The sequence below is a fragment of the Theropithecus gelada genome, chromosome 1 (assembly GCF_003255815.1).
Source record: "Theropithecus gelada isolate Dixy chromosome 1, Tgel_1.0, whole genome shotgun sequence".
NCBI lineage: Eukaryota > Metazoa > Chordata > Mammalia > Primates > Cercopithecidae > Theropithecus > Theropithecus gelada.
The window spans coordinates 210,018,029-210,038,547 of record NC_037668.1 but is presented as its reverse complement, the minus strand read 5'-3'; the positions used below and the strand labels follow the sequence as shown (position 1 = coordinate 210,038,547).

Here is a 20,519-nt window from a genome sequence, read left to right as displayed (position 1 = left end):
TCTTCAGTTTCTTTCATTAGTGTTTTAGTTTTTAGTGCATAAATCTTTCACCTCCTTGGTTAAATTTACAACTATTTCATTTCTTGATGTTATTGTAAATATGATTGTTTTCTCAATTTGGGGGGGATTGTTCATTGTTAGTGTACAGAAATGCTATGGACTTTTGTATGCTGACATTGTAACCTGCAGCTTTGCAGAATTTATCACCAGTTTTTTACTGGATTTTTTGGTGGTCTTTAAAGTTTTCTATGAGATCATGTCATCAGCAAACAGATATTTTCATTTCTTTTTCTATATAGATGTATATTATTTCTTTTTCTCACCTTATTGCTCTGACTAGAACTTCCAGTACTATGTTGAATAGAAGTGGCAAGAGTGGGCATTCTTGTCTTGTTTCTAATCTTAGAAGAAAAGCTTTTCAGTTGTCACCATTGAGTATGATGTTAGCTGTGGGTACATGACCTTTATTATGCTGGGGTACATTTTTTCCATACCTTATTTTTTGGGGGTAGTTTTTATGAAAGGATGTTGAATTTTGTCATATGCTTTTTCTGCATCTATCAAAATAATCATGTGGCTTTTGTCTTTAATTTTATTAATGTGTATTATTTTTATTGATTTATGTATGTCAAACTACCCCTTGTATTTCTGGGATAAATCTCACTTGATGATAGTGAATGATCTTTTTAATATGCTGTTGGATTTGGTTCACTAGTATTTTATTGAGGATTTTTGCATTTTTGTTCATCAGGGCTGTTGTCCTCTATTCTTTTTTTGTTTTGTTTTTTGTTTTTTGTTTTGGTAGTGTCTTTGGCTTTGGAATCAGGGTAAATACTGGCTTTCTAAAATGAGTTTGAAAGTATTACCTTCTCTTCAATTTTTTTTGACAAGTTTAAGGATTGATTGCTATTCTTTATATGTTTGGTAGAATTCAGCAGTGAAGCCATGAGATGAGGTCCTGGCCTTTCTTTTTTCTTTTTTTGAGAGTAAGTCTTGCTCTGTTGCCCAGGCTGGAGTGCAGTGGCACGATCTTGGCTCATTACAACCTCCATCTCCTGGGTTCAAGTGATTCTCCTGCCTCAGCCTCTCGAGTAGCTGGGATTATAGGCCCACACCACCCCATCCAGCTAATTTTTGTATTTTTAATAGAAACAGGGTTTCACCATGTTGTTCAGGCTGGTCTTGAACTCCTGACCTGACCTCAGGTGATCCACCTGCCTTAGCCTCCCAAAGTGCTGAGATTACAGACATGAGCTACTGTGCCCAGTGCCTGATCTTTCTTTGATAAAATACTTTTTATCGAATCAATCTTTTTAATTATTATTGGCCTATTCAGATTTTCATTAATTCCTTACTCTGGCTTTGGTAGGCTGCATGTTTCTAATAATTTCTTCATTTCTTCTAGGTTATCCAATTTATTGGAATATAGTTGTGATTAGTAGTCTCTTTTTCTTTAACATCAGTTGTAATGTCTCCTCTTTAATTCTGATTTTGTTTGCATCTTCTCTTTTTCTTTGTTAGTCTCTTTTTCTTTGTTTGTCTGTTTTGTTTGTCTTTAAAAAAAAAACTTTGGTTTCATTGATTACTGATTTCTAGTTTCATGTTATTGTGGTCAAGAAAGATACTTCGTATGATTTCAGTGTTCTTAAATTTGTTAAGACTTGTTTTGTGGCCTAACGTGATCTACCCTGGAGAATGTTCCATATGTACTGAGAAGAATGTATATTCTGTCACTGTTGTATGGAATATCCTATAAATATCTGGTAGGGCAATTTGGTCTAAAGTGTAGTTCAAGTTCAGTGTTTCCTCATTGATTTTTTTTTTTTCTGTCTAGAGATCTAATGTTGAAAGTAGAGTATTGAAGTCTTATTATATTGCAGTTTATCTCTCTCTTCAAAGCTATTAGTATTTGCTTTATATATTTACATTTTCTGAAGTTGGGTGCATGTATATGTAGTTTGTGTAACTTCTTGATAAATTGACCCCTTTATCATTTGTAATGACCTCCTTTGTCTCTTTTTACATGTTTGACTTAAAGTCTATTTTGTCTGACATACGGATAGCTACCCCTGCTCTTTTGGTTTCTAGTTGCATAGAATATCTTTTTCTATCTTTTCAATCTGTGTGTATCCTTAAGAGGTGAAGCAAGTCCTTTATAAGCAGCATATAATTAGGTCTTATTTTTTAACCCATTCAGCCAGTTCATGGCTTTTGATTGGATAATTTAATCCATTTGCATTCAAAGTAATCGTTGACAGGTAAGGACTTACTATTGCCATTCTGTTAATTGTTTTATTGTTGTTGTTGTTAATCTGTAATTCCTTTATTCTCTCCTCCTCTCTTGCTGTTTTCCTTTGTGGTTTGATGACTTTTTTGTAGTGGTATGCCTTGAATCTTTTATCTTTTCTGCAACTACTAAGGGTTTTTGCTTTGTAGTTACCATGAGACCTACATACATCTTACGTTAGTAGCAGGCTGTTTTCAGCTGATACTTACTTAACTTTGATCACTTGCATAAATGCTATACTTTTATTCCCCTCCCCACCCACCCAATTTGGTTTTACGGACATGTCTTATGTCTTGTATAGTTTGCATAGTGTATTATAGCTATAGTTATTTATTTTTAATATTTTGACTTTTAACTTTCCTATTAGAAATATAATTGATATTTACACCACCACTACAGTATAATAGTGTTCTGAGTTTGACTGTATGCTTACTTTTACTAGTGAGTTTTATGTTTTCATATTTATTTATTTTTGTTTGAGATGCAGTCTGACTCTATCACCCAGGCTGGAGTACAATGGCACGATCTTGGCTCACTGCAACCTCTGCCTCCCAAGTTCAAGTGATTCTCCTGATTCGGCCTCCTGAGTAGCTGGGATTACAGGCACGCACCACCAAAAGTACAATTTTTGTACTTTTTTTTTTTTTTAGTAGAAGTGAGGTTTCACCATGTTGGCCAGGTTGGTTTTGAACTCCTGGCCTCAAGTGATCCACCCTCTAGGCCTCCCAAGTTGCTGGGATTACAGGTGTGAGCCCCTGTGCCCAGCCATTTTCATATATTTTTAATATTTCTAGTTGGCAACATTTTTCATCAGCTTAAAGGATCCTTTTAGCATTTTTCATAAGGCAGGTCTAGTGGTGATAAATTCCCTTACCTTTTGTCTGAGAAGGTTTTTATTTCTCCTTCATTTTTGAAGAACAGGATCACTGAATATAGTATTTTTGGTTGACAATTTTTTTTCTTCCTTTTCTATCAGCTTTTTGAATCTAATATTCCACTCCTTTCTGGCCTACAAGGTTTCTGTTGAAAATTTTGCCTGTAATTTATTGGAAGTTCCCTTGTAGCTTTCAATATTTTCTCTGTCTTTAACTTTTGACAATTTGATAATAATGTCTCTTGGTGTGTGAGTCTCTTCAGATTCCTCCTATCAAGTTTTCATTGAACTTCCTGGATCTGGCTGGGTTTTTTTGTTTTGTTATTTTTGCTTCATTTTGTTTCTTTTTTTTTTTTTTTTTTTCTCTCTCTCTCTCTCTGTCCTTCTTTCTTTCTTTCATCATAAGCAAGCTAACATAGGGGGATCTGGCTTTCTGTTTCCTTCCCCAGAATTGGGAAGTGTTCTGCCACTTTTTCTTTGAATTTTTTTTTTTTTGCCCCTTTTTTTCTTTCTTCTACTTCTGGTACTCTGATAATGTGTGTAATTCTGCTTGGTGGTATCCTATGAGTCCCTTAGGCTGTCTTCACTCTTTTTCAGTCTTTTTTCTTTTTGTTCCTCAGATTGGATGATTTCCAGTGAACTGTCTTCAAGTTTGCTAATCCTTTCTTCTGCTTGATCTAGTCTGCTGTTGGACCCCTCTATTGAATTTTTTTAGTTTGGCTATTGTGTTCTTCAGCTCAATGATTTCTGTTTGGTATTTTAAAAATATTTTCTGCCTCTTTGTTGACATTCTTAGTTTGTTCATGCATCACACTCCTTACCTCAGTGAGCATCTTTATGACTCCTTTTAAATGTCCTGTTAGGTAAATCACATATCTTCATTTCAGTAGGGTTGGTTTCTAATTGAGACTGTCTTTTTTTTTTTTTTTTTTTTTGAGCATAATATTTCCCTATTTCTTCATTTTTCTTAAGGCACATAGAGTGCTGTCCCTTCTGTTTAGGCTCAAGGAGGTTTATTCTTTATTTGCTACATAGGCTCCTAGATACTGGCTTATTAGAAGCCAAAGCTGTGGGGAGTTGCTGGAAAGGCTGCCAAGATTTTGGCTTGAGGAACTAGAATAATGGAGTTACTGTTTACTCAGATGGTGAATATTACTAGAAGAAGTAATTCTTCATTTTTCTTAACTCTGTATTGGTTTCTGTGTATTATATAAAAGAACCACCTTCTCTAGTCTTGTTAGACTGGTCTTATGTAGCAGGTGTTTCTTCCCAGTCAGCCTGGGCAGTATTCTGGTTCCTCAGAACTTTGTGCTTGTCCAGCCTGTCTTTGTTCTTAGTGGCCTCCAAGAAATTAGAGTCAAGTTGTACTATTGCCTTGAGAGGGGTGGTGTAGAAGCCATTCCCTTGGGATATGACTAGAGGTATTGGGATGTTAGATGCATGCTTTGGTTTCTTCTTTCCTTGCAGAGAAGCTGAAAGCCAGAGTTTATCTCCCACTGATTCTGCTCTGCACCAAGGAGAGTGTCTGAGGCAGATGTCTATATTCTTGATCTAACTGCTGACTTTTAACCTGGAGGAGATAGCTGCTGAATATTTATTTGCAAGTTTAAAAGTCACCTGTTTGTTCTCAGTGGTCTAGGAGACTCAGGAGTGTAGAGCTTCATCAACTCCCAGAGCTAGGTGATTTAGCAGCCTGTCCCTCCAATGAAAGCTATAAAAGTTGGGGTTCTCGATGTGTTCAAAAACTTTTCGTGGCGAGTTTGAAGACCTGGAATTATTGCCAGAGCCTGCAGGGAAAAAGGTGCAGGAAGCCCACTCTACTTTTTGGGCCAGCAGGTCTCATGCCTCCCTAGCAGGGGGAGACTTCTGATCTGAAGCTATTACTGAAGCAAGCCAGGAGGAAGGCACAGGGAGTGCTGACTTCCCTTTTCAGGAATGGGGAGGTCCCCCACCTCCTTCCACCGGGAGATTATAGGAATTTATCTCTAGAGCACATGGAGGCAGAAGGCCTGAGAAGTGCTGTCCCTTCCATTCGTGCTGGCAGAGATTTCAGGGCTGGGATTATGTCTGGAGCAAGCCAGGGAAGGAAGTGCAGAGAGTGCTCACTCTCCTGTTCAAGCAAGAAGTCTCACATGCACCTTGCAGGGGTAACCTTTTGGTCTGGAGTTCCCTGAAGCAAGTCAGGGAAGAAGACACAGGGAATGTCCCCTTCTCTTTCTAGTCATGGAGAGGGCCCCTTGCCTCCTAATGAGAGGTTGCAAGCCAGGGAAGAAAGCACAGAGAGTGCTGTTCCTCCTCTTCTTGCTGGCAGAGGCCTCCAGTCTCTTTCCAAGGAGAGAGTGTATGGCTAGGATTAGCACCTGAAGTAAGCCAGGGGAGAAGAAGGCACATAAAGTGCTGTCCCTTCCGTTTAGGCTCAAGGAGGTTTATTCTTTATTTGCTACCTAGGTTCCTGGATAATGGCTTGTTAGAGGCCAGAGCCTCAGGGAGTTGCTGGAAAAGCTGCCAAGATTTTGGCTTGAGGAACTAGAATAATGGAGTTGCTGTTTACTCAGATGGTGAGAATTACTAGAAGGAGGGAGTACAGTTTTGGATATGTTAATTTTGAGGTACCTATGAATGCCCTATCCAGGAAGAGATAATCAAGGAAGCAGGTAGGTATACAGGCCAGAAGCTCGAGGGAGGTGTCCAGGCTGAGAACTTGCAGTCCCCAAATGTGCCATGCTGTTTTAAGGTTCTTTGTTTATGCACATCCTGCCCCGCTGCCTATAAATCTCCCTCAAACACTTCTAGTCATACCCATGTTACGTATTACCAAAAGTCAGAGTTGATCACCCTCTCCTCTATGTTGCCAATCTCTACCTATTTTTGCCTTCTCTGTAATATAGATATTGTTTACTTAACCATATTAATTTGGTGTCTACTATGTATTATACTACTGTTCTAAGCACTAAGGATAAGATAATGCAAAATTCTGATCCATATGATGGTAGGAGGTGCAGACAATAAATAAGCAGATAACATTCAGGTAGTGATAAGTGCCATAAAAGAATGTAAAACAGTACGTTGGGATAGAGGTTGCCTACTGAGCACTACTTCAGCAAGCCTGGCCAGGAATGGTCTCTCTGCTGAGGTATGACATGTGAGAGAGACTTGAATGAGGTGAAAGAGTGAGCCGTCATAAGATCTGGAGGAACAATAATACAGGCAGAGAGGACAGCAAATATAAAGACCTTGAGGCCAGGCATTGTGGCTCACACCTATAATCTCAACACTTTGGGAGTCTGAGGTGGGTGGATGGCTTGAGCCCAGGAATTGCAGCCCAACCTGGGAAACATAGTGATACCTCGGCTCTACTTAAAAAAAAAAAAAAAAAAAAAAAAATTAGCCAGGCATGGTGATACATCTGCGGTCCCAGCTGCTTGGAAGGTTGAGGTACGAAGATCGCTTGAGCCCAGGAGTTTGAGGCTGCAGTGAGCCAGGTTTGTGCCACTGCACTCCAGCCTGAGTGACAGAGCAAGACACTGTCTCAGGGAAAAAAAAAAAAAAAAAAGATCGGCCAGGCACAGTGGCTCACACCTGTAATCCCAGCACTTTGGGAGGCCAAGGCGGGCAGATCACCTGAGGTCGGGAGTTCGAAACCAGCCTGGCCAATGTGGCAAAACCCTGTCTCTACTAAAAATACAAAAATTAGCCAGGCGCGGTGGTGGGCGCCTGTAATTCCAGCTACTTGGGAGGCTGAGGCAGGAGAATTTCTTGAACCCAAGAGGCAGAGGTTGCAGTGAGCCAAGATCACACCATTGCACTCCAGCCTGGGTGACAGAGCGAGATTCTGTCTCAAAAAATAAAAATAATAAAGACCTTGAGACATAGGGAGCCTGGTGTGTTCCCAGCAAGGCCAGTGTGGCCAGAGGAGCATACTAGAGGTCAGAGAGGTAGGCCAGAGGCCAGGTTATGGAGGGCCTTGTGGAGCTTGCTGCGGAGTTTATAAACTCTAAGGGTGATGGAAGCCACAGGAAGGTTTTGAGGAGGGATTGTTGTGATCTGATTTGTTTTAAATAGATAACTGTAGTTGCTGTATGGAAATAGAAGTAGAAGCACGGAGACTATTGCAATAGTGTAGGCAAGAGGTAGGTGGTGAAAAATGGAAAATGAATTGTTTGATGGGGTACAAGAAAAGGGAGGAAAGAGAATAAAACCTAGATTTTGGCATGGGCAATCTGCAAGTCCTATTGAATTACTGTCTTCCTGTAATGTGTAGAATAGGAAAATCCAGAGTTTTTACCATGGTTAAAATGTCCTGCATGATCTGTCCCTTGTTTACCTCCATCCTCGTTCTCTACCACCCTCCCCCTTCTACGTTAAACATCAGCTCAACTGGTGATTTTTAGTTCACATAACTGTCCAGGCTTTTTATTGCCTTATCCAAATGCACACTTCCTCCATCCTAAAATATTACGGCCTCAGAGGCCTCCATCCGCCAGCCCCACTATTGCAATTCTCTGGATTTTCTTTGTAGCACTGACTACAACTTGTACGAAACATACAAATATTTGACTTGTTTCCTTCAATAGATTTTTAAGTTCCAGAGGGAGAGGGGAGTTCTTTTTCTGTCCATTTTTTTCACCTAGAGCCTAACCAGTGTCTGACACATAGTGGATGCTCAGTTCTCATTCATTGAATAAATGGGTGCATGAGAGAACTGTCATTAATAAGATAACATCAGGAGGCTGGAAGACATTAAAGTAGTTCTAAATGCTTTCTCTGTCACCCAGGCTGGAGTGCAATGGCATGATCTAGCTCATTGCAGTCATTTTAAATTCTGAACCATATAGGTCCCACTGGGATAGGAAGTATTCCTTCTTATTCACCACCATGTCACTGGTGTCCAACACAGTGACACCTTGAGAACATCCCGTAACTATAATATGAGTTTACTAACTTTAATTTATTCTTTCTTTCAAGGTTAATCTGAAGCGACCTTGTCCTTTCTGGGCAGAAGATGGCCACTGTTCAATAAAAGACTGTCATGTGGAGCCCTGTCCGGAGGTATAATAAATAAAACAGCAGGGCAAAGCCAGTTTTCTCTTGGACTTTTAGAAAAGCATAACCTCTGTTTTATTTCAGGCTAATGTCAATGGATTTGGACATGTCAGCAAATTCACATGCTCTCAGCTTTCTCCTTTAGAACCAGATTATTGAAGATTCTATACTTGACACCAAAATGGATTTGAAGACACTTGTATCCAGTGATACTGGTCATCGAATGTGGAAATATAGTCTTATTCTAAAATGGAAGGAAAATCAGAGGCCTGTTCTAGGATTGAATCTGCAGTTGTCTTTTGTTTCATGCTTTATTGAATCAGCATCTTGTTTCATAGGAAAAAAACAAAATAAAAATAAACTACTAGACCCTATATTTCAAAATTTTTTTTTTTTTTTTTTTTTTTTTTTGAGACGGAGTCTTGCTCAGTCGCCCAGGCTGGAGTGCGGTGGCGCGATCTCGGCTCACTGCAAGCCCCGCCTCCCGGGTTCTCGCCATTCTTCTGCCTCAGCCTCCGGAGTAGCTGGGACTACAGGCGCCCGCCGCCACGCCCCGCTAGTTTTTTGTATTTTTAGTAGAGACGGGGTTTTACCGTGTTAGACAGGATGGTCTCGATCTCCTGACCTCGTGATCCGCCCGTCTCGGCCTCCCAAAGTGCTGGGATTACAGGCTTGAGCCACCGCGCCCGGCCCTATATTTCAAATTTGTAATGATTTAATTGGGGAAATTTCAGGCTTGGAATTAGATTTTCACTTGGCCTTGTTACGTTTACATTTTTTTAAAAACCTATACTTAATACCAAGAGAATGCTACATTTTAGACTTTGATTTTTGTTATCTAACATAATTAATTATATTCCTCTCCTTCAACAGTAATTAGCTGAAGCCTTGTTTTCCTTTCACTTTCTGCTTTTCTTACCTAATCAGTCTAGTTTGTTGTCCTTAAAAATCTGCACCAATGTCCTTCCTAAACGGAATATTCTTTAAAAATTTATAATATTCAGTTTCCTTTAAGAACAAAATATGTATTAAGTATTTTGTTTACAGTTCTGTTTGATAAACCAGTTGTAATAATTCAAATACATTTATTAAAGCCTAACACTAATTATTGGCCTTGTGAAAAAGAATGTTCCAGCTACACACATTCCTCCCATTGGTAAACCCTAGATTTACTAGGTTAATCATGTGGGCCAAAAAAAGCCTTCTAGTAATCCACAATTGCCTACACTTTATTAGAGCAGAAGTTAAAATTGCACATAATACATTGCAAATAATTTTGAACTTTTAAAACTTTCTTTTCTATGGTAACAAAGTTTGTGGAAGAAGTGATTTTCAGTGTTTTTAACCTAAATTATATAAATATAAAAAATACTGCAATAAGAGTTATTAGAGCTGCTTTTGGCTTTCTGACTTTGTGTACGTCATTCAGTTTTCTATACTTTGATTTATAAGTCTGTATATTGGGATAACACTTTTACCTTATGAGAGAGTGTGAAAACAGAATTTGAGCGAATGTATATTTGCCCCTCATAGAATAAAAGACTTGATGAATTAGAGCAATGCATTGACAATTTGTGAAGAAATTCCAAAAACAATAAAGATCACTTTTTAAATTTGTGTTTTTCTTGTTTTTTTAAGAGTAAAATTCCGGTTGGAATAAAAGCTGGGCATTCTAATAAGGTAAGTCCCTCCTCTTCCTTGAGTGTTTCTGTTTTACATTGTGAAATTTACCATTTACTGACTGGCAGTGGCTGTAATAAAGAACCATATTATGGTTAGTTGGGAATGGAGACATTTTGCCTCAGAATTCCAAATCCCTAACTCTTGCATCAAGCAGATAGGTTGTACATTCCTAGATTCTTTTGAAATTACTTCAGTACTGTTTTTGGAATCTCTGGAACAACTATTAAATGTAACTATAGTGTCACATCCCCTAGTCAGCAGGTGTTTTATCACATAGCTATTTTTAGTCTTCTGTTTCAACTAGTCAGCCTGGCAGGTTCAAAATTATATTGTATAGAGTAAATAATTATCAAGATATTTTGAGCAGAGTACTTTCAGATGGTATTAAGATATTCATTTTTAATGATTGTTCTTGTCCTCTTATGAGAGTATTATATTTTGCCATTTATATGTTTTTAGATAACTGTTTATGTCCTGTTTTTCACTACTGCACGTACATAATGAAGATCATCCTATCCTCTCTGTCTCCTCCTTGTGCCTCCTTTGCATTTTCTTCTTGCTCTCTCTCCCGTGTAATCTTTTGTTTTTACTTTATTGTATTTGTTTTTGTTTCAGATCTGAAATAAATAAAACCATATAAAAGCAGTTGAAACCCCCTCAGCTCTTTCCCAGTTCATTCTACTTCCTCCCTCCCCAGAACTAACCATTTTTCTGAAGTATCCGTCTGCGATTTTATATTCCTATTGCAGGTGTATCTACAAGTAATATATTTTACACTTTTATTGCATGTGTATTCACAAGTAATATGTAATTTATTGTGTGCAAATTTTTTTATTTAAATATTTTTGTATTTCTTTAGGTTACAAACACTTTTTTTCAGTTTGTGTTTTTACTCATGCTTTTGAAATTTTCTTTGTTGGTATATGTGGATTTTGTTCATCTTAATAGCTGTAGTCAGTTGTATGACTATAACACATATTAGCCATTCCTCTAGTGATGGACATTTCAGTTGTTCCCAATTTTTGGCTATTTCAAACAGTAATGCATTAGCATTTTTGTCCTTTGTCTCGTGCACACATGCAAGAGTTTCTCTAGGTGTACATGTAAAGGCTGGATTGCTGAACCACAAGGTGTGCCTATCTCAACATTACAAATAATACCAAATAATTTTCCAAGGCAGTTGTACCTTTTTAAAAGAATGGTTGCCTTGGGATATGGTCTCACTAGTGGGAGTGCAGGTTCAAAGGTTTAAGCATTTTGCAAACATGTATGTGTGTATATATATGTATATATATGTGTGTGTGTATATATATAACTTTTATATATATTAAAACCCTCTTGGGAACTAAATTTGACCATATATATGTATATATGTGTACATATATGTATGTATACACACACATACACACACACACACACACACACATATATATGGTCAAATTTACTTCCCAAGAGGGTTGTTTTTTCAGTTGACATCATCACCAACACATCAGTGCTAATTGTTAACTTTTATTTTTAAATTTTTATTTCTTTTTTTGAGACAGAGTCTTGCTGTGTCATGCAGGCTGGAGTGCAGTGGTGTGATCTCAGTTCACTTCAACTTCCACCTCCCAGGTTCTAGCAATTCTCCTGCCTCAGCCTCTCCCGAGTAGCTGGGATTACAGGTGTGTGACACCACACCTGGATAATTTTTGTATTTTTAGTAGAGACGGGGTTTTACCATGTTGACCAGGCTGGTCTTGAACTCCTGACCTCAAGTGATCCGCCCGCCTCGGCCTCCCAAAGTGCTGATTACAGATGTGAACCACCGCGCCCAGCCTAATTGTTAAATTTTAATATGTTGTTGATGGAAATAATATTTAGGTGGTGGAAATTTCTGCCTTATTTTCATTTGTATTTCTTACATATGATAGGGATTTTTATAATGGAATGTATCTATATTTAGTGTATATCATTGTTGACTGATTATTCTGCCAATAGAAACTGAAATAAAGAATAAGGTAATAATTATTACTAAACTTATGAACTTCTTTGCAGTACTTGAAAATGGCAAACAATACCAAAGAATTAGAAGATTGTGAGCAAGCTAATAAACTGGGAGCAATTAACAGCACATTAAGGCAAGTTTTATTTTGGTAGTATTAAGAAAATATTCTCTTATTGATATCAAGAATCAATTTTTTTTTATGATTTTGGTAAAAAATTTTTGTACCTGTTAAAGTTTTAACTAATATATTTTTTAAAGGAAGAAAAAGTTTTTCTTTATCCTAAATTTCATAATAGCTTTGCCTCTTCTTGGCTGATTTATCCCTAAATTCCTAGAATGTACCATCCATAGTAAATCTTTTAAAAAGTAGAAATTTACAAGATTGTTCAGCTAACAGGGTTTATGGATCCATTTTTCCTGATTACTATGGAAGAAGGGGCTTGAACTCCTAAGTCTTTTATAAATAGTAATTCAGTCTGCATGTTGCCTTTTGAATGATAAAAGTTATTAGCCTAACTGTTAAATTTCATAGATTTTTTTCTGTTAACTTTTCCTTATTTGTTCTAAATAGAAACCAGCATAAATAATATATAAGTGGCCTCAAATTTGTGCAGTGTAAAATGACTAGACATAATCAGTAGTTGGGAATGGGATATTTCAGAAATTCCTTTATGTTCCCATTTGATTAGATTTGTATTTATGAGCTGGATACAGTGGCTCACGCCTGTAATCCCAGCACTTTGGGAGGCTGAAGTGGGCAGATCACCTGAGGTCAGGAGTTTAAGACTAGCCTGGCCAACATGGTGAAACCCTGTCTGTACTAAAAATACAAAAATTAGCCGGGCGTGGTGGCAGGTGCCTGTAATCTCAGCTACCTGGGAGGCTGAGGCAGGAGAATTGCTTGAATCTGGGGAGGTGGAGGTTGCAGTGAGCTGAGATCGCACCACTGCACTCTAGCCTGGGTAACAAGAGCAAGACTCCGTCTCAAAAAAAAAAAAAAAAAAAAAAAAGATTTGTATTTATGTACTATAATTGCTAATGACTCAGTATAAATTAGCAATTTTATTTATTGAAAACAAAATTTAATGTAGGAAAATAAAAGATAATAAACACCCACATATATATCCTCCATTTCAAATAAATAATCCTCCATTCCAAGTAAATAAATATTAACATTTTTTGCCATATGTTTTAAGGAACAAGAAATATCACATAAATTTTAAATCCCTTATGCTGTATTCCCTAATCCAGTAGAGGTAACTACTGTCATGAATTTGGTGGTGTATATCCAGTCCATTTTTGTTTTTATCATATATTTATATGTATACATAAGATAGTTTTATTTTGTGTATATGGTTTTATTTTTCCTTTATATAAATGATATCCTATATTTAACATTCTGCAATTTTTTTCATTATACATTTTGCTTTCTAGATCTGTCCATGTTGAAACACAGATTTATTCTTTTAACTGATGATTTTCATCATATAAATATGCCACATTTTACTTAGCTATTCTCCTATTGACGATTGTTTAGCTATTTCCAATTATTTACTTTTACAAACATGCCACCTTGAGCATTCCTGAATTTTTTTTCACATTAGAAGTAAAATTGTTGAATCTTAGGATTGTCTTTTTTGTACCCATTCTTGATATTGCCTGATGGCATTCCATAGTACTTGGTGTGAATGTTTACTGACTCCAGTGCTGACAGCTTGTATCATTCTCTACATCCTTACCAAAAGTAATGTTTGATGAGTGTGAAATAGCACCTCATTTTTGTTTAATTTATACTTTGTAATTATAGTGGATTTGAGCATTTTTAATTTATTGGACATTTGAGTTTCTTCTTCATTCAACAAATGAATGTCTACAATGTGCCAAGCGCTGTTCTAGCGTACTAGGAATACAGTAATGCAACTGATAAAATTTCTGCCCTCGTGTAGCTTTATCCTTGTCAGAGGAAATAACATGATAAACAAGTAAAATATATGAGAAATAAGTAAGTAAAATGATTATGAATGTTAGGGAAGACAGGCAGGGAAGAACAAAGAGGACTGGGAGTGAGTGGCATTGTTTTAAATTGGGTGGTCAGAGAAGACCTAAGTGATAATACGACACTTGAACAAATTGCTGAAGAAGGTGAAGGCATGAGTCATCCTATGGTTGGCTGGGGTATGAGCAATCCAGGTATATATAAATGTTAGTTGAAAACCCCCATGGCAGGATCATGCCTAGACCTAAACACAGTAAAACAATGTAACTGGAGCACAGTGATCAAGGGCAAAGTAGCAGAAGACAAGGTCAAAAGATGCTGGGGATGGGGCAGGAGGTGGGGTGGGTAGAGCTCTTGTAGAGCCTTGAAAGCAATTATAATGAGTATTGCTTTTAGAGTGGGTAGAATAAAAGTCACTGGGAGGTTTTGAACAGAGGAGTTAAGGGCATGTGTTGAGGGAGCCTGATACGTTGCAGAAACCTTATTACATGATTATTGTAGTAATCCAAATGAGACATTATGGTGATTTAGACCAGGGTGATAGCAGTGGAAATGATGAGAAGCGGTCAGGTTCTGGATGTATTTTGAAGATAAAGCTGACCGGATTTGCTGCAGTATTAGATATGTGATATTGAGAAGATATGAGCTTTTGGATGACTACAAGATTTGGAATTATAAAAATGGAGTTGCCATTTAGTGACCTGTGGACAGCTGCAGGAGGAACAAGTCTGATACAAAGTTAAAGTCAAATTTGGATTTGTTAAGTTTGAGCTGCCTGTGAGACATCCCCTTGGAGATTTCAGGTAGGCAGTTGGGTATACAAGTCTGAATTAGGGGAGAGGTCTGGAAGTCAGTCAATGAATAGATGGTATTTAGCAGCCATAACCTGAGTGAGGTCACCAAGGAGAGAGTGTAAATAGAGGAATGATCTAGGGATTAGGCTTAAGTCATTACAAAATTTTGGGGTAAATTGCCAGTTTATATTCTTTGTCATTTTTTTCTCTATTGGGTTGGATTTTTAAATTATTACTGATTTGTAAGCATTCTTTATATAATGTGATAATTCTTTGTTGGCTCTATTGGTTGTTAGGACTTGTCTTTTAATTTTGCTTGTAGTTTTTTGTTGTTGAACAGAAATTTTTTAAACTTAAATTTTTTAAGTATAATACACATGCAGTAGAGTAGAAAATTATTAAGTGTAAAGGTCAATTTAACTTTACAAAGTGAACCCAACTCTATAGCCACCATCCAGAGCAGTACACTTGCTGCCCGGATTACCATGTGGACTTTTCCTAGTCATTATCACCTTCCAAAGTTAACCATGATTTTGAGATACCGACAGAGATTGGTTTTAACTGTTTATAAAGAGAATGATATAGAATATATTCTTTTGTACCTGGCTTCTTTTTGTTAACATGTGTCTGAGATTCATTCATGTTTTTGGACATAGCAATGTTTAATTCTTTTTTATTGGCACATAATATTCTGTAGTAAGAATGCTATGTTTCCATTCTGCTCTCGATAGCTTATACTTTGGGGCCATTTCAAAAATATTTTGGTGGATACAGTTGGACATGGTGACTCATGCCTGTAATCTCAGTATTTTGGGAGGCCAAGGCAGGAGGATTATGTGAAGCCAGGAGTTCAAGATCAGCCTGGGCAACAAGTAAGATCCTGTCTCTACTAAAAATTAAAATAAAAAAAAAAAAAATAGCCAGGTGCAGTGGTGTGGGCCTATAGTCCCAGCTACTTGAGAGGCTGAGGCAGGAGGATCACTTGAGGTCATGAGTTTGAGACTGCAATGAGATATGATTGTGCCACTGTACTCCCCAGCCTGAGTGACAAAGTGAGATACTATGTGTAAAAAAATAAAAAATAAATTTGGTGCATACATGTGTACATTTTTATGGAGAATACACCTAGGAATGAGATTAGGTACTGCCAAATTGTTTTCTAAAATTGCTACCAGATTGTATTGCTACTAGCAGTGTATCAGTTATTTTTCCTACAACTTCTCCAGCGACTGGTACTATGATTTTTTAAACAGCTTTACTTTGAGGTATAATGAAATATGACACACGGCATATAAAGTATACAGTTTGATGTTTTGACATGTGTCCACCCATATAACATCATCACAATTAAGATACCATAGGCCAGGTTTGGTGGCTCATGCCTGTAATCCCAGCACTTTGGGAGGCCGAGGCAGGGGATCACATGAGGCCAGGAGTTTGAGACCAACCTGGCCAACATGGTGAAAATACTACTTAAATACTACTAAAATTTAAAAAATTAGCCAGGCGTAGTGGCGGGCGCCTGTAATCCCAGCTACCTAGGAGGGTGAGGCGGGAGAATTACTTGAACCCAGGAGGTGGAGGTTGCAGTGAGCCAAGATCGTGCCACTCCACTCAAGCCTGGGTGACAGAGCAAAACTGTGTCTCAAATAAATAAGTAAGTAAGTAAATAAATAAATAAAAGATATATTGACTGGGCACGGTGACTCACGCCTGTAATCCCAGAACTTTGGGTGGCCAAGACAAGCAGATCACTTGAGCCCAGGAATTTGAGACCAGCCTGGGCAACATAGCGAGACCCTGTCTGTACAAAAAAATAAATAAATAAATTAGCTGGATGTGTTGGCGTATGTCTGTAGTTTGAGCTACTTGGGAGGCTGAAGGTAGGAGGATCACTTGATCCTGGAAGGTCAAGGCTACATTGAGTTATGATGTCACTGCACTCCAGCCTGGGTGCAGTGAGACCCTATCTCAAAAAAAAAAAAAAAAAATTATCACTCCCAGAAAGTTTCTCATTCCCTATTCCATCTTTTGTGCTCCTCATTTCCCTGTTTGAAGACTACTACTTTAACTTCAGGACACTATCTTGAAAGGATAAGCCTGAGAAATTCTCATGCAAATAGTGTTGCATCCATCTTCAAGCTGACTTTTGGAAAAGTTCAACTAGATAACCTCTAAGGTCCCTTCTAATTCATTTATAAATCAAACTGAGTCAGCTTTATTAGCTTTGGATGCACATTCAATGTTTTTTCTGGCTTAGGCATGGCTTTATTATGGTTTTAGGCAGGGATTAGGTGAAAGAATCAGCAAAGCCTCCTCAAATAATGATGCTCAAAGAAGAAAGTTCCTGAAAGTCAGTCATATCGTTAACAAGAAAATAGGAATTTATATCACTATTGATTTGTTCTTCACTATTTTCAACATAAGATCTATCTTATTAAACACAATTTTAGTTACATCATTTTAGCTATAATTAGGCATTATTTTTTATGGCATTATGTATTTCAATTGAGTCAACTATGATACAATATTTTTGTTAATTTTTATTATATACTCCCATAGGGAAAAAATTCCACAGTAAGTTGAACTGGAAAAATATATTGATAAAGTTGATGTGGTATAGCCAAGCTGATATACTTTTTTGTAGCAGCTTCTCAAATACAAAACAAATTCTTGATTACGACAGTACCACATTTAGGAATTACCTGATTTTTACCTTTATATACCTGATTTATATAGTTTTTTGTACCTTGTTTTTTCCTTTTGTGTTATGAATAAAGAGGGTAGCAAAATGATGCCTCTCTGATAGATCCTACCATCGTGAGTATTCAATACAGAGAAGGCCTGAATATAGGTTTGTTAATGTAGATCAAAGTTGTTTTCAGTGAAGTTGTTCCTTATCAGTTCTTCAAGTCAGAAATCTTGATCATAGATTTTGTTAAATGTGAAGTAGGCTGTGAAATGAATGATACACCATGATGAAAGTCGCATTGTTGTAACCAGTGAATACCACATTGGATGGGAGATTATAGAAATACAGTTACTGGTATTTTAGATCTTGTAAGTATAGAAGCAATTTAAATTAAAAGAATTCTGAAAGTAAATTTAATTACTTCAGGAAAAAATACAATTAACATTATAATTTCTAAGTTAATTGAAAAGTTTAGCTTGAGTTTTGTGTTTACACGTTATATGTATTTATAAATTAATTTCTAGTTAAAATATTATTGACTAGTCATAATTCAGTGTAGTTAAGAAATATAAATTACTCAAGGAAATTAATATATATATTTTCATATAACTTGTTTTTTATCATTCCTTTGTGTAATCACTAATAACAGAATTGTGGCATCATCTAATCTTTAACTGACCTCAGATTATCTATTTTAATGATACTAGAATACAGTGTTAAAAGTTTCAGCTCCAAATTTAATAATTTTTCTTTTTTATTCCTCCTTCCCATAGTAATCAAAGCAAAGAAGCTTTCATTGACTGGGCAAGATATGATGATTCACGGGATCACTTTTGTGAACTTGATGGTAATACAATAAACTATTATCATTACATTATTTTAACTTTAACCTTTTCATGAGACATTTTTAATCAATGAGAATATAAACTGAATTATAGCTTCAATACTGGATTTTGCTATGTAGACCTTCTTATTCATAATGGCATTTAATGAGAGCCTGTGTTCCAGGCCTTGTGTTAAATGCCTTAAATACATTATTTCTGGTCTCTGCAGCTACCTTCATAAGTGTGTATTAATTTCATATCTGAGAAAACTGAGTCTGAAAAAGACTAAATAGCTTGCCCAAGATCACACAATAGCAAGAGGCTGAGGCAGGATTTGATCCCATATCCGAATCCAAAACCTGTATTCTTTCCATTATGATACCCCATCTGCCATGGACCTTCAATTGAAGCCACTTAGTTATAGGTCTGTGAACGTTTTGTAAAAATATTTACACTGGAATTTGCTAGAGGTCTTAACAAACTCATATAAAGATGCTTTCTAATGCTGGAGAGGACTCTAATTCAACTTCTCCACAGCCCTTTTTCCAAGAGTCCCCTGGAATGGTAGAAAGACTGGACACTCTCCACCAGAGTAACTACCACTTCTCTTAACGGAAGGTAATTGCAGTGACTCAAAATTTTTTATCTATAGGATAATATTCCCAAAGAATTGTGCTAAGTAGGCGTAAATCATTCATTTGGTTTCTCTTCACCTTTTTCCTTGGTATTGTAATATTTTTCACAGTGGAAAATAATTTGGGGATTAAGTATGCATAGTTGGAAATAGTTCTTTGGAACTCTTCAGGCATCTAGAGTGATCTGCTTCCTAAAGTTTTAAAAAAGATTCACAGCTACAATTGTGCTACCAATCCAGCCTGTAGTGGAGTAAGTTAGAGTGAGCTTCTACTGTAGTATGGTAAACTGAGAATAATGGTGGGAGATGGAATGTTATCTTGGTTTATGTGGTTTCAGTAAGGAAATTTTAAAGGAATCCTTGTAAGGTTATACCAAGGGGTAATTAATGAAGTATCCTCTCTATGATGTATAGAATTGGTAAAGGGTTTTTCAAAGCAAGCCATTGAACTTCTCCTTACTCTTGCATTTGCTCTGTTTGTCATTACAGTTATATTTGAGTGCTTAACACTCGTCGTCATTTATTTCTGAATTGTCCATTTACCTATTCTTTGATGAAAGTATAAATAGTGCTTATTTAATAGGTTTTCAGATTAATAATTTGTGTGAATATATATTACTCTTATGGTAAATAGGTAATTAATAAAATACTTAATTGCAGGAAGTACGTGCTATAAATAATTGATATGTAGATTACCTGCCATCAGTATAAACAGTGTTAACTTTTTTTTTTTTTTTTGAGACAGAGTCTCGCTCTGTCGCCTAGGCTGGAGTGCAGTGGCACAATCTCGGCTCACTGCAAGCTCCGCCTCCCAGGTTCACGCCATTCTCCTGCCTCAGCCTCCCGAGTATCTGGGACTACAGGCACCCACCACCACGGCTGGCTAAATTTTTGTATTTTTAGTAGAGATGGGGTTTCACTGTGTTAGCCAGGATGGTCTCAATCTCCTGACCTCGTGATCCACCCGCCTTGGCCTCCCAAAGTGCTGGGATTACAGGCGTGAGCCACCGTACCCAGCTGTGTTACCTGTTTTTAAAAATATTCGTTTCTTAAATTGTAAAAAGTAAGAGATGTTTCTTAAGAATTTATATGAAATCATCCCCTTAAGATTTTCAAGATTATATTTTAAATCAATTATTTTTAGATTCTTATAAAACCATGGTACCTACTAATTGGTTTACCATGACTCTTCTGAGTTGTAATGTTCATATATATTCCAATGGTTTATATGCAGTTTTGTTTTGTTTTGTTTTGAGACGGAGTCTCACTCTGTTGCCCAGGCTGGAGTGCAATGGCACAATCTTGGCTCACTGCAACGTCTGCCTTCTGGGTTCAAGCAATTCTCCTGCCTCAGCCTGTCTAGTGGCTGGGATTACAGGCATGCACCACCATGCCCAGGTAATTTTTTATTTTTAGTAGAGACAGGGTTTCGCCACGTTGGCCAGGCTGGTCTCAAACTCCTAACCTCAGGTGATCCACCTGCCTTGGCCTCCTACAGTGCTGGGATTACAGGCGTCAGCCACCATGCCTGGCCTGTAGTAGTTTTTAAAATTACCATCAGGGTAGCTTTATAATCATTGTTTAGTTATTGCTGTTTCCCAAATTCAGTGGATTAAAACAAAAATATAAAGAATATTTACCTAGTTTACTGGGGAATATATTCATATACCCCATTTCCTGCCGTTTTGTTGTTGATAATGACTTC

At 37.1% G+C, this 20,519-nt stretch overlaps 1 protein-coding gene across 1 annotated transcript in view; it reads left to right on the top strand.

Annotated features, from left to right (window-relative positions):
- The window catches only part of ERO1B (endoplasmic reticulum oxidoreductase 1 beta), a 67,455-nt gene that overhangs the window by 20,703 nt on the left and 26,233 nt on the right, over positions 1–20,519 (top strand). Inside the window, exons 3-6 of the mRNA XM_025385376.1 lie at positions 8,127–8,210; positions 9,843–9,884; positions 11,925–12,007; positions 18,130–18,203. Coding sequence (XP_025241161.1) covers positions 8,127–8,210; positions 9,843–9,884; positions 11,925–12,007; positions 18,130–18,203 — 283 coding nt within the window. The remainder of the gene's footprint in view (positions 1–8,126; positions 8,211–9,842; positions 9,885–11,924; positions 12,008–18,129; positions 18,204–20,519) is intronic.